The sequence below is a fragment of the Mesoplodon mirus genome (genome assembly GCF_964341445.2).
Source record: "Mesoplodon mirus genome assembly, chromosome: 7".
NCBI lineage: Eukaryota > Metazoa > Chordata > Mammalia > Artiodactyla > Ziphiidae > Mesoplodon > Mesoplodon mirus.
In genome coordinates, this window is record NC_138983.1 from 123,192,776 (window position 1) to 123,218,273 (window position 25,498).

General features: G+C 41.3%; 1 protein-coding gene across 1 annotated transcript; it reads left to right on the forward strand.

The window, feature by feature from the left end:
- The first annotated feature begins 14,600 nt into the window (after window positions 1–14,600).
- REXO2 (RNA exonuclease 2) lies at window positions 14,601–25,152 on the forward strand. The gene is made up of 7 exons (XM_082627954.1): window positions 14,601–14,806; window positions 15,768–15,851; window positions 19,400–19,477; window positions 19,994–20,105; window positions 21,430–21,538; window positions 22,759–22,812; window positions 24,719–25,152. The coding sequence occupies exons 1-7, from the start codon at window positions 14,660–14,662 to the stop codon at window positions 24,846–24,848; spliced, it is 714 nt and encodes a 237-aa protein (XP_082484080.1). The 5' UTR covers window positions 14,601–14,659; the 3' UTR covers window positions 24,849–25,152.
- The last annotated feature ends 346 nt before the right edge of the window (window positions 25,153–25,498 follow it).

Genomic DNA, 25,498 nt, shown 5'->3' on the forward strand with positions numbered 1-25,498 from the left:
CAGAGAGCAGGGATGTAACACAATCTGATTTAAAAAAAAAAAGAACAAGCATGGGTGGACATACAGGAGTAGCTTACTAGCCTCCAGCCTTCAGCATGTCAGGGACTTTGATGTTTATTACAGGAAGAATAGAGAACATCAGTTGTGTGGAGTTAAAGTTAAACATGCTTCTAATATGGTAGGTAAGTCCTGTTAATTATGTTTTTCAAACCTTGTATGTTTTTTTTCTTCTTGATCTTTAAATTCTAAAAGAGATGATTTTAATTTGTTATTTTCTCTGAGTATGTCTCCCAGTTTTTGTTTTTTGTATCCTGAAGCTATGCCAGATAGAAAGAGAAACATGACATTTCTTTACACATACTATAACTTTTATCAATGTAAATATCCTTGATCCACTTTCATGCTATTAACTATGAATTCTATTTTTTATATTACTATATCACATCTTTATTAATATTTGCCTGCTATGTCTATTAGTTAATTTTTAATACTTCTTGATTTTAGGAGTGACTCTTGTATTAAGATATGTTTTGATTTATTTCTGTTATACTTCCTTGTGTGTGTGTAAGATTGATTACCTTTCCTTTGCTTTTTTTCTTCCTTCTAGTGCAGCATTTCATAACCCTGGATGCATACTAGGATCACCTAGGAACCTTTCAGAAAACAATTTAACATCTAAACTTTACCCCAGAATCTCCGGGGAGGAGAGTGGTATCAGCATTTTTTTTTTAAAGCTTGTAGCATGAAGTCAGGATTGACAACCCTAGTGTTTCTATTCCTGTAGAGCTTCTTCTTAAGTTCTCAACAATCACATTTAAATTTATAATTTTCTATCAGTGGGTAGACTGAAACAGCTGTGGCAGTCAAGGTAAAATCAGAAAGGCAGAAGTAAGAGCATTAATGAATAAGGAACTTATTATAGGGATTCAAGTTAACGCAATTGTGATTGCTGCTGGAACAATTTGTTGCCTGCCTCTGGTATTGGCCTGAAGTCATTATAAGTTAGCCAGCCCAGCAGTTGGGAAGGAAAGCTGAAAAAGAACAGGAGCAGGGACAAACTGGAAACTGCTGGGGGGAAAAATAATGGAACCTGTATCTGTCTGTCATTCTCTACCTTAGATTACTTGTATGACCTGGGTGCTGCCCCACACCAACAAGGTGAGCCAGGAGATCAGCAACAACATGCATGAGGTACCACAGTGCATGGCACCCTCCACCAAGCTTCCACCGTGTGGAATATATGGCTGCTGCTTCCCTTATGACTTCTGGATCTCAAGCAAATTTCTCTTGTTGTGAACTGCATTGTAATTCTGAGACCAACTTCTTGGAGTTAGGCTAACCTTCACAGGTTAAGGGCTTAGTCCTCTGTGAGACTGCCCTCACTTCAGACACGAGCTGCAACTCCTGGATTCCCAGGCCACCTGCACTTCTGAACAACTGGCTACAAATTTGGGGGTTCCCACTACCCCCTCAGGTTTGATAATTCACTAGAATGACTCACAGAACTCAAGAAAGAGCTATACTTATGGTAACAGTCTTATTATAACAAAAGGATACAAATCAAAACCAGACAAAAAAGGAGAGACACATAGGGTGGGCCTTGGGAGGGTCTCAAATGGGAAGTTTCTGTGTCCTGTCCCCAGGCAGTCAGGAAGCATCACACTCCTGGCATATCAATGTGTATTACCAGCCAGGAGGCTTATCCAAGCTTCGAGTCCAGAGTTTTATTGGGATTCTATTACCCGAGCATGATTGCTTGAATTCTTGGCCATGTGATTGAAGTCAGTCTCCAACCCCCAATCTTCACCCCCCACCCCATGTAGATTGAATTGGTATTACTTGGCTCAGAGCCCTAACCCTCTAACCACATGGTTCATCTTTCCAGTATGGCCAGCCCCATCCAGGAACTATCTAGGGGCTGCCATGAATAACAAAGACACACCTATCACTTGGGAAGTTCTGAGAATCTAGAGATTCCCTCCCAGAAACCAGGACCAAAGGCCAGTCAAATTCTTGACTATACAATGCAAAAGCTAAATGGAAACTAGACATGGACCGGAATTCTGGGGACTATAGTTCCAGCTTAGATGACACAGTGCAACACCACCACAACAGTATTATCTCTGACTCCCCTGCACCCCACCAAGAAAACACCTTTAATATACTGTCACTTTCCTTGGTGCTTCTCGCTCACTACCAGCATATAGACCAACTCCTATGCTTTATCACAATCACTTGGATTTTAGTTTCAGATTGCCATTAATATTTTAAAATATTATCCCTTCTCTTTCTAAGGAGTTACTTCTTTTTTTAAAAAATAAATTTATATAATTTATTTTTGGCTGTGTTGGGTCTTCATTGCTGCACATGGGCTTTCTCCAATTGCAGTAAGAGGGGGCTATTCTTCATTGTGGTGCACGGGCTTCTCATTGTGGTGGCTTCTCTTGTTGTGCAGCATGGGCTCTAGACACGCAGGCTTCAGTAGTTGCAGCACATGGCCTCAGTAGTTGGGGCTTGCGGGCTCTAGAGCACAGGCTCAGTAGCTGTGGCGCATGGGCTTAGTTGCTCCGCGGCATGTGGGATCTTCCCAGACCAGGGCTTGAACCTGTGTCCCCTGCATTGGCAGGCTGATTCTCAATGAAAAGCAAAGGTTAAAGTCAAAGAAACAGATTGAGCATGGAGTCCGATTTAGCTCTTCCCTGTTACAGAAACAACAGTTTAGATGTGGCCAATACAAGTGAAAATAATATATTAATTTTTTAGTCTATTTCTTTTCCCTTTAGAATGGAATGCAAAGGTTAGTTTAAGGTCAGTGCAAAATTAGATGCTAGGAAATGGAAGATGTCTTTCTGTTTAGGATATTTGGAATTAGTAATCAAAGTGTTCTCTAATGTGAAGTACATACAGTACATATGTCTTATTGTTTTTATAGGAAGCAAAATAGATACAATAAATGCCAAGAACACGATAGTACTGAGGAATTTGTAGAGTTTGCAGTTAAAGTGTTTCAGAAAGAGGGATCCCTTCCACAGCCCAAGAGTGGGCTTTTGTCCAACACTCAGAAATGAATTGTCCAAGGAGACACAGGTGCTGACAAAGCAAGAGGCTTTATTGGAAAGGGGTGCCCGGGAGGAGAGCAGCAGGGAGAGGGAACCCAGGAGAACTGCTCTGCCACGTGGCTCGCAGTCTTGGGTTTTATGGTAATGGGATTAGTTGCCAGATTGTCTCTGGCCAATCATTCCATCTCAGGGTCCTTCCTGGTGGTGTGGACATGGCTTAACCAAGATGGATTCCAGTGAGAAGGATTCTGGGAGGATGGTAGGACATACGGACTGGCGTCTCCTCTCTCCTTTTGACCTTTCCTGAATTCTTCTGGTTTGTGGTAGCTTGTTAGTTCCTCATTCCTTACCAGGACCTCCTGTTGTAAGATAACTCATGCAAGTGGTTACTATTGTGCCTGGCCAGGGCGGGCGGTTTCAGTCAGTGGTTCCCCTAACAAAAGCAATGCTTAAATTTAGCAGTATCACTTAGATAATTTTTGTAAAAGAAAACCAAATGTAGGCGATTAGATGAAACAAATAGGTCATTAAAATTTTTAGTTGTGGCACAAGATGACTAAAATTCAGAGGTAAATGATAAGCTCTGAAGAGAGTCTGATTTCATGAACATACTTCTGATATATTAGTTTATTTGTTGTTAATGACAATTTTTAAAAATGGACGGGCCATTTGATTTAAGCTAATGATACAATATTCCCAACAATTATATTTCCACATGAAGTTTTGTTGTTGTTGCAAGATTTCTCCCCTTTCAAAATTAAATACTGTGTTGTTATGGGTATTTAAAATTCAATGCAAGGGTTTGAAGATGGTATTTAATTTACCATGTAGAAATAAAATTACTGTTGCCAGCACTTATGTTTGAAAAATCTTGTCAGGACAATTGAATTATTTTGAAAAGCAGTGTTCATTCCAAGAAGAAGATTTCATTTGTTAAAATGATCATTCTAAGGCTCATCTCAACAACTGTGCTTTTATGTTTTGTTCTCCCAGAATCTTTTGCCTGTATCCTTTTCTCAGCTTCACGCCTTTCTCCACCTCTTTCCCTTTAACTTCTTGACCTTTTTCCTATCAGCTTGTACTCTTTAAACAAACCCATTTTCTCTGTTACTACTTCTCTTCCATTCTCTACAACATATCAAGAAAGGACCTTTATTACCTGCTTTCTCAACCTGCAGATTCTCTTATTTGTTTCTCAAGTTTGCAGCAGAATTTTGTGCTCTAATGACCAAATACAATGACATCTTGCAGACCTCATCCCGAGATTGATACCAATGACTTCACACCTTCATTCAAAATTTTCTTCCTTTATTTTCTGTGTCAATGAAAAAAAATTAATCAATAGTCATTCTAAGAAAGAAATAGTTTTATTTGAGCCAACCTGAGGGTTATAACCCAGGATACAGTCTTTCAGAAAGCTCTGAGGACTGTTCCACCTGTTAGAGGTCAAAGCACAGTCATATAAGTTTTTGAGACAAACGGATATACATCAAAGGGCTATACGTCAAAGTAATATATTGACATTTTACATAGCCCAAAAAGGTGAGTAGTGATCATTGTGATCCCTTATAAGATTAAGGAAGGAATGTTATCACCTAAGGAGTTACTGTAACAGGGAAGAACAAAATCTGAGTCCATGTTGGATCTGTTTCTTTTACTTTGACCTTTGCTTTCCATTGCTTTTATTCTGTCTATATCTATAGGCATACATAATGCCTGCCTCAGGGAACCCTGTTCCTCTGCCTGAATGTTAAACTAAAGTGCCTTTGTTCAGCTCACAGAGAAACACCCTGACCCTGCTCACCTGTAAATGGCTGCAGAAAAGAAGAAATAACACATCCTCTCCATGAGGCTGGCCAAAACCAGGAGTATTTTGCAAGACTTATGGCCTTTTTACTTTACTTCCTCACCTCCTCCCCATCTCTGCTCTATAAAAGAAACTAACATCCAGACCCTGATAAGATGGTACTCTAGGACACTAGTCCTCCATCTTCTCAGACACCCAACTTTCCGAATAAAGTTGCTCTTCCTTGCCTCAACACCTCGTCTCCTGATTACTGGCCTGTCATGCAGTGAACAGACCAAGCTTCAATTCGGTAACATTACCTTGCTGGCACTAATGAAACAGGAGGGAAGGGGGCAGAGCACAACCTTTGAAAGAATGACATAGTCTGAGGACATGACATAAACTGCTTAGAACCAAATGGGTCCAAGATGGCAGACAAGTCAACTTCCACTAGACCTGGAGCCTCAGTACATGTTCATTGTAACACATCAGCAAGCTAAGTGACACACCCACAGGTCCCATGACAGTTCTAAAGCCAACCATAAGGATAAAAAAGTGGGCGGTGGCTCAATTCCTGGAATTCCCCACCTCTTCCCGAAATAGCTGGAATACTCCTCCCACTCATTAGCCTATGAAACTACCCACCCCTATGAAAACTGACAACCCCATACCCTGGTGCCACTCTTGCCTTCTGAGATGGACTATACTCTCTCTGTGGAGTGTTTCTCTCTAAATAAATCCACTTCTCACCTATCACTTTGTCTCTCACTGAATTCCTTCTGTGATGAGACATCAAGCAACTGAGCTTCATTAAGTCCTGAAACCAAGTGTATGATCTCAGTTGGAAGACCATGGGATTTTGGCCGGGTTCAAGTCCTGGCCTCATCGGTTCAAGTCCCAGTCTGAGGTGCATGGTTTCACTAGGAGAAAATTGCTTCTTTCTTTCTTTTTTTCTTTTTTTTGGCTAGTAGACATTCCTGTGTCTTCTAAGGAGATCTGGTTAATGTATAATGCAGATGCATAATGCACACTAAAGGGGCAGGGGTCATGGCTCAAATGGCAGAGAAAATTTTACATTAATTTTTTTTGGTCCTGCCTTAAAATAATTTGATTTCATCATCAGTAATGCTGCATTTTCTTGAACCTCTTCCTATCATTTTCTAAATTCCTTTGTTTACCCACCACTTCTTCTGTAAGAGTTGGGAATTACATTAGGTTACAAAAAAACAAATGTTCAAAAATAGTGGCTTAACATAATAGGGATTTTTCTTTCACCTATACCAAGTTTCTAGTTAGTATGGAAGTTCCCTTAAGTCACCATGCATGGAGAGAACAAGGTGGCTCCCATCTTTCTATTTCACCATCCTCACCACTAGTTCCATGCTCAAGATCACATCATGTTCCAAGAGAGAACCTGGGCCTTCACCACCACATCAAAATTCCAGGTAACCAGGAAGGGTAAAATAACACCTCCAACTTATATCAATTCCCTTAAGAAATCTTTTGGAAATTGCATAATATCATTTGCCAGAACTTAGTCACATGTCTATACCTAGCCACAAGGATGGCAAAGTGCCCTGTTAAAACCCAGAAACATGTTATTAATGAAGATGCTTCTAAAGATAGCTACATATTTGCTAGATAATGATCAGTCTCTGCCACAATCTGTTTTCTCAAACACTGCCTACATGATCAGAAATGATCCATGTTTATAAATGGTGAGTGGAGTGGACTTATTAAGTAATAATAACAATGATTTATTTATACTATTTATTAAGCACCCACCATGGGCAAGGCATTGTGCTGCCTTTATGCATATTACCTCAAACTTTTATAGTAACTTTTCAAATGAAGTCCTGCTATTACTATTTTAAGGAGGAAAATGAATCTCAGAGAGATTAGAGTCAACTTGTTTAAGGATGTATGGATAGAAATGAGCTGAGGTTGGGTTTGAATTCAGCTAGTATGGTTCCAAAGCCTATTCTCTTTTTCATTATACATGGCCCACACTGAATATTCATATTCACAGTATTTTGTCCAATAATGTGGCATTGATATTGGACTATTCAAAATTATAGAATTGTTTGTTTGGCTGCAATGACAATTACTACTTGATTTAAGCTTTTTATCAATACAGAGATCACCAGGTAAACTGTTACCACAGGGAGGTGGTTAAATCTCAACAGTTGTATGGGTGCAAATGAGGTCCCACTGAGAAAAGGAAACAACTTTCTGTTGCTCTCTGCCTGAAAAACACAGGACCCCAGCTCTCTGCAAAATCTCCTACCCAGGTATTTCAATGCTTCCTAAACAGGTCCACCCACTCCCAAAATACTGCCTTTGTTGTGCTGGGTTGTGCATGTCTAACATCTGCCCTAAATCTTGAAATTTTACCCCACTTTTTATGGAGAAATAAAAGAGGCCGGGTACAAGAGGCCAGGACTCTTATGCCAGTGGTACTTCCTCCCCATGGAAGGAAATATCAGGAGTGAGAAGAAACATTCCTCTCTGCTCCCCATCTCTATAACTGTCTTGCTTCAGTTTTGCTTTGTGTGTGTGTGTGTGCTAGCAGAGAACTCAAGTAGGGTTGTGTGATACCATTGTTAAATGTGCTTTTTATTGAAAAAGCTATTTTAGAATACCTCTCTGTTCTTTAGACATGAGTCAAGTAGGGAATAAGCCAGGAGACAGATCTACTACTGATAGTTGCTGTTCTGTCAGAATTCTTCTTTTTCTTCCTCTTATTTTGTCAGCTTTTGTGCTGCACTGTGCTCTTTGTTTCTGGTTGCTTTTTCTGTTAGCTGATTTCTCTCCCAGGATACTCCTTACCCTTCCAAGAAACAAACTTCTGGTAGGTTTGCTTCACCAGTTTATTCAATAGGTGCCAACATATACAAATCAAGCTGAGGATCCTCTTTACATGTTAATTAGATGTTTAAATGTGTAAAAACTTAAAATCCTCAAGGTTGGCATGGACCTAAGGTATTTTGCAGACAACTTGCAGTCTCCTCTCCCCTAGCCTTCAGCTACTCCCTCTATGTAGATGACCTCCAAGTGCATGTCTCTATCACTGCCCTTGTCCCAGCAGCCTACTAGATATCTCAACTTAGTTGTGCCCCTTGAATCGCAACTTGAACCTGTCCAAAGTGAAACTTCAACCTTTCCAAAACGGAACTCATCAACTCTTACTTGTTCTTTCTGTAATTTGTTCTCTTCAACTGGTTTCTCTCTCACTATAAAGGCTAACCATTCTAGTTGCTTAGATCCAAGATGTTCTATCTCTCTGGGATTTTCTTACCCATAATATGTGTTGTCAAAGTTCTCTTCTTTCAGGATCTAATCCAATTTCCATCCTGCACCTCCTTGGTCAAAATGAATCATTTCCCCCTATATTCTAGTATGACTCTCTAATTCTTTAAAGCATTGGCATGATCTCCCTTGTATTAAATTTTGTATCTCCTGATTTTTGTACAAAAATACATTAAATGAGCACCTACTATATAATGTATTAGATATTCTCTATGTATTTATTTAGTCTTCGTACCATCCATTTTACAGATGGAAAAATTAAAGCTGTGTCCTTATCTGCAAAAACAACAACAACAAAAACTAAAAAACAGGGATTTCCTTGGTGGTGCAGTGGTTAAGAATCCACCTGCCAATGCAGGGGACACGGGATCGAGCCTGGGTCCAGGAAGATCCCACATGCTGCGGAACAACTAAGCCCGTGCACCACAACTACTGAGCCTGTGCTCTAAAGCCCGCAAGCTGCAATTACTGAGCCTGCGTGCCAGGACTACTGAAGCCCGCTCACCTGGAGCCCATGCTCTGCAACAAGAGAAGCCACCGCAATGAGAAGCCTGCACACCACAACGAAGAGTAGCCCCCGCTCGCTGCAACTAGAGAAAGCCCGTGCACAGGAACGAAGACCCAATGCAGCCAAAAATAAATAAATAAGTAAATTTATTAAAACAACAACAACAACAAAATTACAACTCTAAACCTAAAATGAACCATTAATATTTTAAATACTTCTAGTGTCTGGTATAATATCAGCTTAATAAATGTATTTTTCCTTTGGCATTCCAGCACAGTGTTTGATACATACTAAGTAGTCAGTATTAAATATCATGTATCATACAAAATGTTTATTGGGCTACATTGAGATAAGATGAACATCCAAGTTCATGAAAACCTATAGAGTGTCCATTTTGTACAAGGTGTATTTTTTTTTTATTAATTTATTTTTGGCTGCGTTGGGTCTTTGTTGCTGTGCGCGGGCTTTCTCTAGTTGCGGCGAGCGGAGGCTACTCTTCATTGCGGTGCTTGGGCTTCTCATTGCGGTGGCTTCTCTTGTTGTGGAGCATGGGTTCTAGGCACGCGGGCTTCAGTAGCTGCGGCTCGCGGGCTCTAGAGCACAGGCTCAGTAGTTGTGACGCATGGGCTTAGTTGCTCCACGGCATGTGGGATCTTCCCGGACTAGGGCTTGAACCCGTGTCCCCTGCATTGGCAGGCGGATTCTTAACCACTGCGCCACCAGGGAAGACCTACAAGGCATATTTTATATTTGGCTTGAACTTTTTACAGTGATAGAGTGTAAAAGGCCAAAGATTTGTCATCCTTTATTCCTCCCCAATATCACTAGAAGGAAGTAAACAACAGTTATCAGTTATCAGCAGTGAACCTGATGTCAACATTTCTCAAGACAAAGTATCACAAAGCAGGAAAAGAAGAGATACTATCACCAAACAGGTATTCATGAGGTATTTACTGCCTATTTAAAAATGCTTTATAGGACATTTAAAAGCTGTAGGACAGTTTACAGGTTTGTTCTTTTTTTTTTTTTTTTTTAAGAGTTCAAGATATCTATGAAAAATCTATTAACTTTTATGGCACTTGGGCGGATGAGGCCAAAACATCTCAGAAGGTACTTTTCAGGGAGTGTGAGGAAACCCTAGATAACCAGCAAGGATCAGATTACTCATGCTAATCAGGAAGGGCTGGCTCAGGCGCAGGGTAAGGAGACTGGCCTTGGTGGGGGGACCACAGAGCACCCTCTTCGGTACCCAGTTGCACTGCTGCTGGGCAACCAGCCAGGGCTGCCCCAAAGGATACCAGACCTTCCCTCACCAAAGAGTCTCTGTTGTCCAATAGCCTCCAGGACCCACTGCCTACAAAGCTCATGGAGAAAACCAACCCCAAACCTGGAGAAACTGATAACATGAAATAGGAAGGGAGAAAGGCAAAAAGAAATAATGGTGGTGATGGTGGGTTTTGTTTAACCTTTGCTCAGATGCAAAGAGAAACAGAATGACTACTAGCTAGTATTACTACCATTACTATATGGCTCTGTGCTAGTCCTCTACAAGTATAAAAATTATTGTCTTCTGGAGATTAAAGTCAAGTTTAATAGGATGGTGATAAAGCATATCAGATAAAGCTCACTGGGGACATGGTTGTAACAACGTTAGGTTTATGAACTTGCTGTAACAATTAACATGAGGAGCCAGGGGTCTCTCCTAAGAGGGAGTAGGGAAGGACTTTTAAAAATAGGGCTTGGGGGGCTTCCCTGGTGGTGCAGTGGTTGAGAGTCCGCCTGCCGATTCAGGGAAATGGGTTCGTGCCCCGGTCCGGGAAGATCCCACATGCCGTGGAGTGGCTGGGCCCGCGAGCCATGGCTGCTGAGCCTGCGCGTCCGGAGCCTGTGCTCCGCAACGGGAGAGGCCACAACAGTGAGAGGCCCGCGTACAGCAAAAATAAAAAAATAAAGGGCTTGGGGGCTTCCCTGGTGATGCAGTGGTTAAGAATCCTCCTGCCGGGCCTCCCTGGTGGCGCAGTGGTTGAGAGTCCGCCTGCCGATGCAGGGGATACGGGTTCGTGCCCCGGTCTGGGAGGATCCCATATGCCGCAGAGCGGCTGGGCCCGTGAGCCATGGCCGCTGAGCCTGTGCGTCCGGAGCCTGTGCTCCGCAACGGGAGAGGCCACAGCAGTGAGAGGCCCGCATACAGCAAAAAAAAAAAAAAAAAAAAAAAAAAAAAGAATCCTCCTGCCAATGCAGGGGACACAGGTTCGAGCCCTGGTCCAGGAAGATCCCACATGCCGCAGAGCAACTAAGCCCACGCGCCGCAACTACTGAGCCCACCGCCACAACTACCGAAGCCCATGTGCCTAGAGCCCATGCTCCACAACAAGAGAAGCCACAGCAATGAGAAGCCCACGCACCACAACGAAGAGCAGCCCCCGCTCGCCGCAACTAGGAGAAAGCCTGCACACAGCAAAGAAGACCCAATACAGCCAAAAATAAATAAAATAAAATAAAATAAATAAAACATTAAAATAAATAAATGAAAATAGGGCTTGGATGATTCTAAGGAAGAACCAGGGGAAGTAGGGGTTACCTCTGGTTTGATTATCTCAGTAATCTCTGCTCAGGAGGTGAGAGAATCAAAGTGGGGCTGGGGAAGTCCGGATAAGAAAGCAGCAAGAAAAAAATAAAATTAAAATCCATGTAAATAGTCACAGTAGTCAAAGGGTGGAAGCAACCAAAGTGTCTGTTGAGTGATGAGTGGATAAACAAGATGTGGTAAATATATACAATGGAATATTATATGACCTTAAAAAGGAAGGACATTCTGATACATGCTACAACTTGGATGAATTTTCAGGACATTATGATAAGTGAAATAAGCCAGACACAAAAGGACAAATACTGTATGATTCCACTTATATGAGGTACCTAGAATAGTCAAATTAACAGGGGGAGAAAGTGAAATGGTGGTGGCCTGTGGCTGAGAGGGGCATGGGTGGAAATAGGGAATTAGTATTTAACGGTATGGAATTTTCAGTTTGGGAAGATGAAAAAGTTCTGGAGAATGATGGTCGTGATGGTTGCCCAACAATATGAATGCATTTAATGCCACTGAACTGCAGACTTAAATATGGTTAAAATGGGAAATTTTATGTATGTATATTTTACCACACACACACACAAAGTAAAACAAACAAACAAACAAAAAAAACACTTAAAAAAGAAGTAGTGATCTTTAAATAAGGGGAGGGTTTGTGTAGCCTTGGTCATGTCTTGTTACAAACAGATCAGAACTGAGTTGTAGGCCCAACTCAGATCCTTACTAACAGCATGACCTTGAATGAGCTGAATCCTCTCTCTCCCTGGACCTCAGTTTTCTTCTTCATGGAATGTGGGGTAAGGCTGAATCATCCCCAGAGTCCCGTCTACCTCTAACAACCTGGGGCCCTTGAGGCTGGGCAAGTGGGGGTCTAGCAGAGCTGCTGTGCTCACCTCCACCCTTGTGACCTTAAGCCCAGAGGGACCAGAAACATCACAGTCTGACTACCAGCAGTGTTGAAAAGCTGACTCAGGTCCTGTTTCCTTAGAAACTATAAATTTAAGATAAATGTGGAATGCTGTGTCTGGAAACCTCTTATCTGAATCTCTGCCCCTGGGTTGGAAATTGAGGTAGCTTCTCTGTGTCAAAGTGACACACATGGCCCAGATTCTTTAAGAGGAGCTGTTCTCTCTGAAATGACTTCAAACAGCAAAGTTTCTCATAGTCTATGATTTTAGAGAACAAGATTTATCGGCATTCTACCCTTGTTAACTAACAAAAGCAGTTTTTATAGGTTCATGACAGAATTGAAAAAGCAAAGTCTCTGAGCAGAGTGGTGTGGCTTTAAGATAAATTCTGTTGTGAAAGGAAAAGGGAACGAAATGAGTCCACCGTGGGACAAGGCTGCTTTCAGATTCTAGAGCCCCATGTTCTTCTGTCTGCCCTCCCTCTTTTCCTTTTGGCCACGCGGCTTGCAGGATCTCAGTTCCCTGCCCAGGGATTGAAACAGGGCCATGGCAGTGAGAGCCCAGAATCCTAACCAGGGAACTCCCTGCCCTCCCTCTTATTTACATGGTTTCGATTTGTGAATTTTATGCGTACATTGTTCTGCTTTGGGACAATAACCTTTAAGATTACCAATCAAATGTTACTATACACAAAATCCAATAAACTATAAATCTCCTTACATTATAATACCATTCATTTAAAGTGTGTCTTTATGTTAAAATGAAAGTACATTACTATGAAAACTTGTTTCAAAGAAGTCCACACATAATTTTAACTCCCCAATATTTTTAAATTACGATCATAAGTTTTCAGGATACAAGTTCTTTCATGTAAATAGCATTTCCTAAATTGTAATTTGTAATAAAACTGATCAATGTTCCAGTAGTAACTTTGAAAACAAAAGGTGTTCTTTGAAAATTTAAAGAAATAATATCAGTGCTTCCAGAGGACAAAAAGCACAATTGATAAAAGTTTATAAACTTCAACTGATTCTACTTTCTATGAATCAAGTTTAAAACAAAGAAAAAACTACAGAAGAAATGTAGACTTTCTGTATTTTATTTTGTATTAATTTTTTTTTTACTTTTTATAGACTATTTCTTATAAAGTAGGCTACAAGTGAGTAAAAAGCTAAAGCAAAACAATGTGACTCATCAGGCAGTGCAGTTAGAATATATACCATTGTGTGTGTGTGTGTGTGTGTGTATACATAAAACTGCATACGATTTGATGACACTTAGAAGACATTTCCTCTGTGACCTGGCAGGTGGTGGGTTGGGTATACCAGAGAAGTTGAAGGTGAAATCCCGGACACTGCATTATTCTTACAGCTCTTACTAGGCAACAAAGTTTCTCTCTCACAAAACCAGCTCACCAGGTATGAATGGACCACCAGCTCTGTAATTAGTGGCAATATGGCTTTCAGAAAAATACACAGAGGGTATAATTCCAGGCTGAGACCAAATGTTTGTAACAATGTCGCACTCAGCACCCCGACTTGCCACTGAATAGCCAAAGATTTAAGAGACTCAATGCAATCTGATACTCCAGGGTCGAAAGATCTTGTTGGTGGCCATCTCTACTCGTGGAAATAATGGAAACGATAGCTGTTAGTGGAGGAGATTAAAAATACTTTGATCAAAACCAAAGCAGATTGCAGAGCGAGCAAAGCTGTTTTTAGTTCATTTTAATTTAATTTGCTGCATAGATTCGTTATACACGGACGAGATTTAACCTTGAGAACTTGTAAGGGTGGACTAGGAAGTCATTACCACTGACACCTAACAGCTGAACTGAAACACAGGCCACGGCAAGCCCCTGTATAAGGAATAAGAAGCAACCCTTTGCCTATGAAGGAAAGGGACGTTTAGTCAGCACCTACAGCGTGCTAAGTGATCTCTTGGATAAGATCTCATTTAAGGATTTCTAAAGGACTTGTTGATAGTGGAAATGGTCTTCTGGACTGAAAAAAAGCACACCGCCCTGCAGTTTCATGTAAATGAGAAAAATACCCAGTGTGTGGAATTGCAAGTAAGTAAAAAGAAGGGGGAAAAAAAGAAAAAAAGATACATTAAAAAAAAAAAAAACGGTAACCAGGTCTTTTTCGACTTAACAAACTAAGAGAGTTCTTCCTCAACTAGACGATTTACAACTAATCCAAATTCAGGAAATAACTCCTGGAAACGAATAAACTTAGTTCTGAAAAACATGCGCGTCCAGTAACATCCGAAAACACGTGGCGGGGGCGGGGATATCGGGCGCAACACCAGACAAGACTCTAACTCCCATCATCCCATTCGGCAGCTAAGCCGGACTGTTCAGGGCCAGCCGGCGCACTGGATGCTGGAACTTGCGGTTTTTGTTCCTGCACCTCCCCGCGGGTTAGCGACGTTTAGTGACCATCGCGCCTGCGCCAGCGCCGGCTGAGAGGCTGGGGCCGTGGCGGCTTGTGCCGGGTGATGCTAGGCGGCTCCCTGGGTTCCAGGCTGCTGCGAGGTGTGGGTGGGACTCGAGGGCCGTTCGGGGCTTGGGGTGTCCGTGAAGCTGGCGCAGCCATGGCGGCGGGGGAGAGCATGGCTCAGCGGATGGTCTGGGTAGACCTGGAGGTAAGTCAGGGCGGCGGGGAGTGAGGGGAGGCGAATGAGGTTTCGCGCGTGGGACAGAGTAGCCGAACCTGTCCGGAGAGAGTAGCAGTGTCTGGGTCTCAGGTGTGGCAGGTGAGCGCCTCCCGGCTGTGGACGGCGCGGGGCAGGTCGGGGTGGGGCAGGAGTCCTGCGGGTGTTGGGGACTGTGCCGGACTGTGGGGTTTCTTTTCCAGAGGGTGGAGTCATCCATATGGCTTGCCCTAGCCCCCAATTCCGCCCAGATGTGGACCTCCCTAACCCTCTGATGGGCTCAGGGTCACGGGGGTAGGGGTGCGCACAGCGGTTGTGCTAGACCCCAGTTCCCCAGTCTCTCAGGACCCTAGGTCGTTAGAGCTAGACGGGACTCCCGGGATGACTCAGCCTTACCCCACGTTCCCTAAAGGAGAAAACTGAGGCCCAGAGAGAGGACTCAGCTCATTCAAGGTCGCGCAGTTAGTGAAGGTCGGGGTTGGGACTACAACCCAGTTCTGATCCCTTTAGGTTTTCCATACTCAGCCAAGGACTCCCCTCTCCCTTGATCCTCAGTTTTCTCATATATGAAATGGGGATCGTAACACTAGATTGTGATGAAGATCAAGTGGTGCAAGTAACATAAAAACTTTGTAAACTCTGCAGAGATGTAGTAATGTTAGTTATCTAACTCTTCCAAAATTGAATGCTGTCAGCACTCAATTTTGCTTACTTTGCATCGGCCCCAGAGTAGGACTGTGATGCCTGGCATGTAGCAGGCCCTTGGTAAATGTTTATTGAATAAATAACTCATAATGAGTGCCTTGAGGACTTGCTCAAGGAGCATTATTGTCTCTTTTATCCTGGCTGTGGGATATAAATTGAATATGCTTGAGGGATGTCCTGTTAAATAAACTTGGATACAGTAGGCCAGAAAGACGGTTTTGTGTGTGTGATGTCTTTTTTATTGCAGATGACAGGATTGGACATTGAGAAGGACCAGATTATTGAGATGGCCTGTCTGATAACTGACTCTGATCTCAACATTTTGGCTGAAGTAGGTTATGCCTTGTAATACAACCATACTGTTTAGAGTGTACTTTGGAAATCTAAAGATTGGTGCACCCCCCCATCTCTTTCTTTAAAAAATAAGAAAACTGAGGTCCCTGTAGATTAAGGTCCAAAATAATGTTCTAGGTCATGGTGGGCTTGGTACTAGAACCAAAGTAATCCATCTCAGAGCCTAGTACTGCCAAAAATTAGGAACTATAAATGCTATCATTTGCTAAGAGCTTACTGTGTGCCAGGCACAGTTCTAAGTGCTTTACATGTATTCACTGTTAATCCTCACAGCAACTATAAGGTCGGTACTGTTATACTCACTATATATAGAGAGACGCTTTGGCAGACAGTTGTTGGGTAATTTGCCCAAGGCCACCTGGCTAGTTATTGGGAGAGCCAGGAGTTTGACCCAAGCAGTCTGAGTAAAGTGCTCGACTGTGGTCCCACCAGGATTGGTGACTCATGCCAAAGTTGACTTCTTTATATTATAATCTTAGCTTATATATAGCTTAGCTTATAATTCCATATATCCAGTTTCTACCTTTTCAGCTAGGACATGCGATTCGTCTAGATCTATATTAAGATTTTAGAATTTCTGTTGATACAGAATCATAAAATATCCTCCTGTTGACATATTGGGCATGATTAAGGTTTTAACATGCTGCTTTTAACTGAAACATTAAGCAAAACAAATAAAACACACCTGTTGCCTTTTGGCCACTCACAAAGCATTTAATAAGCATGTGAGAACGTCTGATTGGTAGAGGGTGAAATTCTGGGCCCTGAATAACTCTGTCAGCAGTATTCGGAGGTAGTGAGAAACTCTAGAATAGGAACACAGTAGGGATGTTTTGGGGAAAGACAGTTTTGTTAAAATAAGTTTCCAGAGGGTCGGATTGATGTGCTACTGGCACTGGATAAATTTCACAAGTCTACGGTTAAGACTTCTACTTATTTTCCTGGTTAGGTAAGAGAGGGGAGGAACCATTTTAGATGAATTGCTACTTTCATGGAGTACCAGGCACACATCTTGGAGTACCTCCTGATACATCAGCTGGAGGGGAATCATGAGACTTTGTATCTCACTGTAGCAACTACCTCTTTTTTTTTTTCCAAAACAAAACAAACAAAAAAACTTTTATATAAACCTTGAGTTTTAGGTTTGGTTGTTTTTTCCTGTCACTTGGAATTTCCTAGATATGAATAGTGAAGAGAAGTGTGTTTATTTACCAGCCCTACTTACCCTTGTCTGAAGAAGAGTTTTTCCCTTAGACTGTTGATATAATGTTAAATACTGACAGTTTAATGGACCAGTTAGTTGATATGTACCCTGGAGGAAATTTGGGTCTGTAGTCATACAGCTGCCCATGAGGGTGACATTTGTAAATAGACCCAGTCTGATGAGGATAAGGATTTGTTTTTTTAACATCTTTATTGGAGAATAATTGCTTTACAATGGTGTGTTAGTTTCTGCTTTATAACAAAGTGAGCCAGCTATACATACACATATATCCCCATATCTCCTCCCTCTTGTGTCTCCCTCCCACCCTCCCTATCCCACCCCTCTAGGTGGTCACAAAGCACCCAGCTGATCTCCCTGTGCTATGCGGCTGCTTCCCACTAGCTATCGATTTTACATTTGGTAGTGTATATATGTCCATGCCACTCTCTCAGTTCATCCCAGCTTACCCTTCCCCTTCCCCATGTCCTCAAGTCCATTCTCTATGTCTGCATCTTTATTCTTTTGAGGATAAGGATGTTTAAAAAAAAAATTGCTAAGGGACAGTTAGCACTGAAGTGTCAGTTCTGTGGAATATATGTTTTATTCTTGTATACGAGTCTCAGGAAAATGTTTTATGCTAGAAGAACAGATATCCCACCTGGAAATTTTTCTGTAAGTAGCTTAGTGTGCCAAACTGGAATCTAGAGTAAGTTAAATAGCCTTAAGTTGATAGTCGTTGGCTTTTTCCATCATGGTTTGTTAGAATTGTGTTTTGCAACATGAGGTTTTCGGTTTTTTAAAAAACGTTATCAAAACAGCAAGGTCCTACTGTATTGCACAGGGAACTATATTCAATATCCTGAGATCAACCAGAACGGGAAAGAATATAAAAAAGAATGTATATGTATGTAAAACTGAATCACTCTGCTGTACAGCAGAAAGTAACACAACATTGGAAATCAACTATACTTCAGTAAAAAAAACAAAACAAAACAAAACATAGGTTATCAGAGCAAATTTTTTGCTTCTTCATGGAGATTGCCGTCACCAGTTTTCTTGTTTGGCTAAAACTCCTTGTTAGTTGTAGCTGTCAGGCATATTTTAGTCAAATTCTTGCCATTCCTCTCACTAATTGCAAAGTACTTTTACCGCTTTAGTAGTAATCATACCTTGGATTTAGAGAATCTTTTTTCCCCAGAGAGTTCAAAGAACTTTCATATCTATAATTTCTTTTATCCTGTTAACATCCCTGTGAGGGAAGGGGTTGGGGGGGCTGTTATCTCCATGGTACAGATGGTAAAACTAAGCCGAAGGTGACTTGCTTTAATGCCACAAGTTGAGCTTCTGCTACTGCTGGGATTCTGTCTGACTCACAGTTGAATGTTCTATTAAGTGGAGCTGAGAATTCCAGCATCACTTTTTTTTTTTTATTTAATCTTTCACGTGTCACCAATTACTTTTTGAACTTTTTAATGTGAAAATACTGTTAAAAGTAAACAGTATAGTTTTATGCAAAATATTATGTATAGTAAGTTGTTTTTTTGTGCTGTTCTTCTCCTGTCTCATCCCACTCCCCAACTTTTTTTTTTTTTTTTGTGGCATGCGGGCCTCTCACTGTTGTGGCCTCTCCCGTTGCGGAGCACAGGCTCCGGACGTGCAGGCTCAGCGGCCATGGCTCACGGGCCCAGCCGCTCCGCGGCATGTGGGATCTTCCTGGACCGGGGCACGAACCCGTGTCCCCTGCATCGGCAGGCGGACTCTCAACCACTGCGCCACCAGGGAAGCCCAATGTGTGTTTTTTTTTAAAACAAGTATAAGTGAACTCATAAACATGTGTACACTGTTCTGCAGTTTGCTTTTTTCACTTGGCAGTATAGACACTTTTCACAGTCGGGTTGGCAAGCCTTTTCTAAAAAACACCAAATATTAAATATTTTAGGCTTAGAGTGCCACGTACCTCTCTGTCCCATATTTGTTTGTTTTACAACCATTTACAAATGTAAAAATCATTCTTAGCTTGCTGGCAATTAAAAGGAAAAAAAGCCACAGGCTGGGGCTGTAGTTTGCTGACCCTTGGTGGATACCTGTGTCCTCTGTTGATAGGCATTTCAGTTTTCGGTTGTGTTATGTGTGTGTTTGTTCATTATTTTTTGTTGTCATAAACAGTGCTGGAATGAATGAGCACCACTTTTAGAGTTAACAAAGTCCCTCATCTTTCTTCCCTTTTCTAGTATATATATGTAATTCTTAAAGCAGTTAAACTCAGAAACCAAGCTTATCCCCATTGATTCTGGATGAGTAACAGCTTTTCCTATCCACAGGGTCCTAACCTGATTATAAAACAGCCAGATGAGTTACTGGACAGCATGTCTGATTGGTGTAAGGAGCATCATGGGAAGGTAACATTACCATAAAAGGGGTAGAGGAAGATTGCTTGGCAAGCCTGGGAAACTGCTTGCTTGTTCACTTTTCATCTTTGGGACCTCTCGAGACCATCTTCTCCTGAATGTCCTCTTTTTTCCTCTCCTGCATTCAGTCTGTCGCGAGCACATTGCGGATTATCAAGTATTGCTCAAGTCAGTCTTTTGGATAAGGTTAGACATCAACTTTCAGAGAAGGGAGAATGCCGCTCTCCTGTTAAGTTGTTTCTTCCCAGAGGTTATATCCTTGGACTTTGAGCACCATCTTTTCTGACTGTGTGGAAATGCTATTAACAATCAGGAACATAGCTTATTTGACTTGGATTCTTTAAGAAAAAAATCGGTGCCAAGATGGCAGTTTCACTGTGAACTTGAGCTCTGTAAATGGTCCATCTGTGGTTATATTTGCCCATTTTAGAAGTGAAGTTTCATATCTGGATGCCTTTGAAAACTGACTTCATGTATCTTGGTGGGGCTGGGGATTCTCTCTTGCAGTCTGGTCTAACCAAAGCAGTGAAGGAGAGTACAATGACACTGCAGCAGGCAGAGTATGAATTTCTGTCCTTTGTACGACAGCAGACTCCTCCGGGGCTCTGTCCACTTGCAGGTAAAATCCAGTCCTATGTCTGCCTTGTAGATAGTCTTCCATCGTAGTGGTTCAAGAGACTGCGGTTCCAGAACGATCAGCCAGGATCATCGTGCCTTCCACTTAACCCTGATTTGGATTATGCATCTTACTTTTGTTGCTCAAATTTTCCTTGTATAATTTATACATGAATATCGGGGAAAATGCCCCGAAACCTGACATGAGATCTGGGATACCCAGATTAACTCAATAAAAATTTTCCACCTATTTTTATTATGGACAAATTTCAAATATACAGAAAAGTTGGATCTAGTAGTTGTTCACCTTGTGCCATGTTTATCTGTCTATTTTTTTGGACATTTGAAAGTAAATTGCAGGCATCATGGCACTTCATCCCTAAATAGTTCACCCAGCATTTCCTAAGAATAAGGACATTTTCTTAAGTAACCACAATATCATTGTCACATTTAAGACGATTAAAAACAATTCAGTAACATCATCTGATATCTACTCCACATCCGAAATGTGTTTTTTAACCAGGATTCAGTCAAGACTCACGCATTTCATTTGGTTATTATGTCGCTTTAGTCTCTTAATCTAAAATGTGCACCTATCTTTTTTTCCCCTTGTGACATTGACCTTTTAAAGAAGCTAGGCCAGTTCTGCTAGGGTTTTGAAAGGACTGCCACTGTCAAAGGGAGGCTAATGTCCTGTGGTGGTGTGTTTGTATTTGTATATGTAAGCTGGTATAGTAACTAACATTTTCCTTAAATAGTCATCAAAAAGTTTTGACTTTCAGTACTATAGCATGCATTGTATACATGTTCCCCCGGCCAATGCAGCTGGTGTCTGTTTTAAAGTTCTTATTTAAAACTTAGTGTTTTTAATATAAATTACTGTGTGGAAACGTGAATGTGGATATGGCTGATTAAACTTGAAATGTAAATAAATGCTTCTCTGCTTACGAGTTTATCTCCAGTTAACCGTTTAGCGTTAGTGGTGTAGATTTCGTGATACTGGGAGGAAATCTGTGCATGTGGTATTATCTAAAGAAGTTACAGATTCGAGCGCTATTTCAAGGATGTAGAATGATAGATTCATCCTTTGGTCCATAAAGAGGCCACTTACAAATTTATTATGAGATAAACTGTCTAAATACTCTGAAATCTGCACTTGTAATCTAATCAGATACACTCAAACCTAATTTCGAAGTTTTGCCATGCTTTGAGGAATTGTTTGAATTCTTTAAAAAAATCACCTCCAATTAAATACAGTTTATGAATGTTTATGTCCTTTTGTATACTACTAGAAATACACAGATGCGGTATGCTTCGTGTCTTTCTAGGAAATTCAGTTCATGCAGATAAGAAGTTTCTTGACAAATACATGCCCCAGTTCATGAAACATCTTCATTATAGAATAATTGATGTGAGCACTGTTAAAGAACTGTGCAGGTAAGGGCTGTATTTAGGATCCATTCGACTGCCTCATTTAGCATGTTTTCCTTGTGAATTTGTAGAGTAATTGAATAAAGGTGTAGAACTGAGGGGGCCAGGTGGGTGTATAACTTCCTCATCCCATTGTCTCTTGAACTGGTGAGAATTGGGAGAAAGAACACCAAAAATCTTCCATATAAATTTCACTAATCTGGAAAATTTATTGAGCACCCATTTTCTGTGCCACGTATTGGCCTATGTGCTGGAAACATACAGATGAAAAGCCCTCAAGTGCTTAGAGTCTAGTGAATTGACAGATGTGGAAAAAACACACCTGAGAAGCGTACTGTGTGATGACGTCTGTTAGGGAAAAGTGCAGGTAGAATATTGCAGGCACGAGAGAAGGAGCACCCGACAGCTGGAGTGAGGGGGATAGGGAGTTAGCAAAAACTTCACAGAGAAAATAGCTTTCAAGTTGAGATTTGAGGAAGAGCGGCCGTTTTCCAGGTATTTAGGGTGAGGAGTGAGCTTTCCAGAGAATGGGCAGAGGTATGAAGATAGGCGGGAGCCGGAAGGTAAAGGTGATGTGATTAGATCATTCTGATCAGAAGGTGGTAAGAAAAGAGGTGGGAGATGAGCAAGACTCTGGCACCATCTCGGAGAGAGAAGAAGGAGCTCGGGAAATGGCAGTAGGCGGTAGAGAGCAGGAGGTAGAGCGTTTGAGAAGGTCAGTAGCATGGCATTGAGTGCCTGACTGGGGACGTGAGGGAAAGGAGGAGGTATAAAGTGATTCCTCGCGTTGCTAGTTTGGGTGGTTAGGTGGATGATGGAACTGATCAATTTAAAGGGGAACATAAGAGGAAGAGTAGATTTGGCCGATGGGGGAAGGGAGACGTTGAGGACGATGAGTATGACCATATGTGTGTGTGGAATTGGAAGTGTCTGGTGGATTTTAGGTGGAGATGTCCCTTCGGCAGTTGGATATCCATGACAGAAGCGCAGGAGAGGGCTGGGCTGGAGTGCGCAGATTTAGTAATCTTATACATTGTTGATCTTGCCCAAAGAGAACCTATAGTATGAAGAGAGGAAAGGGAGGAAGGTGGAGTCCCAGACAGGGAGGTAACTCGATAGTCACAACCTAAATGCCTTTTACAAAATTATTAAACTACTTGAAGGACGTAATTATTCAGTGTATTTGAGACGGTTTCCTTTGAGAGTTCCATTTTTGCTGTACGTAGACGCTGGTATCCAGAAGAATATGAATTTGCACCAAAGAAGGCTGCTTCTCACAGGTAAGCTTGGGTCCTTCCAAGTGCTTGCCCATCTGACACATGCACATAACTCCCGAATTCCTGACTGCTTGAAATAATGTCTCTGTTCCCTTGGGGGAAAAGTAAAGGACAACTACATAAAGATAACCTTCTTTTGCTAAGATTGTCAGGAATTCTGGTCAGTGTCCTAACATTCCATTGTGAGATATGTATGGTCTTAATGTCTTTATTGCTGTTTTGAAACTTGTAGATAACTTAGTTTGTAGGTATGTGAAGCGGTCTAATTTTTCTAGTAATGAGCAGTATAATTTTCTTCCCATAAAGTGTATGGATTTGTAGTCATTTAAAATTAGAACACTTTGTGTACATTTGTGCAACACAGTTAGCCTAACTTAGACACATTGTAGTTTTTCAGATTGTTTCTTTTTATGTCTGCAACCTTAGGCTGAAGTACACAAGGAATTTAAAGAACTTGTGTATCTAGAGTCCTCTTTTACTTTTTGGCGTTGTCGTCTCTGAGGAAGAACATAAAACCTGGTGGGAGATGTATCAGCTGACATTTGTTTCATCCATGTACTGAGCCCCTACTGTGTACCGTGTACAGTTCTAGCCAAACAGGAAGACCAAGTCCCTGCTCTAAAGAGCCTGGCATTAATGTTTTTTATTGGGCTTTCATGGCCTACAGCACAATAACACAGGTCTGGGATACCTCTTGTGAAACAGTTGGGGCTTGATGTGTTTTGGATTTCAGGATTTTTCAGGGTTTAGAAAGGTAGTAATACCCCTAACAAGGCCTGAGGAAGCCCCTCATAATCGAACACATTGCTGTTTCTACAGTGAAATGTACAGATATTCACACCAAATGGCAAAACTAATGACTATAAATAGCCTCACATCAAGATGGGTCAGGTTTTGCCACATAGTGGGCTATAGAAGAACTTTGGGTTTTCAAATCTCTTTTTGGATTTCAGTATTGTGGCTAAGATGTGGTGTACCTTGATTTAGCCAGAGGCTGTATTTTTGACAGTTTCAGCTCTCCACTGGTTATCCAAGACCTGGGAAGAAAGCAAAATTGTTGCCTTAACCACAGAAATAACTGTCTTAAAGCTCTTGCACTAAAGTTTGTGCAGTTTGTTCTCTAGAAGAGGCCCTTGACAATCAGAGCAGATTGATTTATTTGCACGCTGTTCTAGTAATCTTGGTTACCTGATTTCTCAGACTACGACAGATGAGAAACAGCGTGTTGGAGGAGAAGAAAGGCTGTTAGATGGAGGCAGGTTGCCACTGATTATAGCACAAATCACCACGAGAGAGGAGGTAGATCCTCTTTTGTGGTTAGGTACTGTCTGATAATTGACGTTCATCATGATGATGGAGTCACGAGTTACGTTCGAGTACGTGGTTATATTTTGTGCAGGACGTCATTAAGTATTGTGCAGTGTTTCCCAGGCTACATGCCACGAGCTGTTAATATGCATTCCACACAGGTGGTCGATTAAGTTTTAGAAATACTGTGTATATAGTACAACCTCCTCTGGGGAATTCATAACACATCAGTACATTAAATGCTTTGCAAAAAACTTCAAAAGAAGAAATGTTTAATCTAGGTTTTCTTAAATTTATTTGACCCCGGAATTCTTTTTTTTTTTTTTTCCCCCTGTGGAACACCTCACTATCTTATGGAACAGTTTGGTAAACTTTAATCTGTTATAGTTTAGAATTGTTTTTTTTTAGATCATTTTTTAAAAAACAAAGCACTTAAGTTTGCTATGCTGAAATGTTCCACTTCTTGACGATGTCAGATAGTTTCATTCACAGTAGTACTTGTTGTTCTTAAGTTATTTATAAAAAGTTACGCTTTGCAAAATGGTGATCATCTCCTCTGGGTTTCGGACATTTCAACTCAGCGTGGTATGTTTGCTTGTAGGGCACTTGATGACATTAGTGAAAGCATCAAAGAACTTCAGTTTTACCGAAATAACATCTTCAAGAAAAAAACAGATGAGAAGAAGAGGAAAATTATAGAAAATGGGGAAAATGAGAAGACTGTGAGTTGATGCCAGTTCTCATGCTGCCACCACGTAGTTGTCTGGAAGGACCTCTGGTGGTGTTTCTGTTTCTTCCCCTGGGCTCACGCTGACTGCTTTGGCAGAGCACCTTCAGCGCACTCGCATCTCCCGATTATTCAAGCACACAGCACCTGGAAATTATTTTTCTCCTAACATGCTGTTTTCATTTATGACACAGCAGCTCCTTTGTAAGTACCAGGTCACATCCATCCCTTGGTACATATCTGTATTTGCTTTTAGACCATTTCTTTTGTTTAAAAAAAATAATAAAGCTAGTTCTATTGAAATGCAACCCTTTTTGTACCATCTGTTCTTTAGTCGTTTAATGACTGGAAGATGATTTTTTTTTTTTTTCTTTTTTAGGTGGTATGCCTAATGTTTAAATGCTCATAATGCCATTAGGAGTGGGTTAAGTTTCTTATGTTAAATAGGAAGTGAACTTATTCTGTTTTGCTTTACAAGTCAAGAATAGAAGAACTGGAGACAGGCTCAGAGAAGCAAGTTGGGCTTATTGTTAGTTATAGTTACTGAACTATCAGAGCTCTGGAATAGCTGCTCTTTTCTATATTCAAGAAATTCAAGTAAGCCACCAGACAGTGATTCTGTAGTAATAACTAAGGCTTATTGAATAGATATTA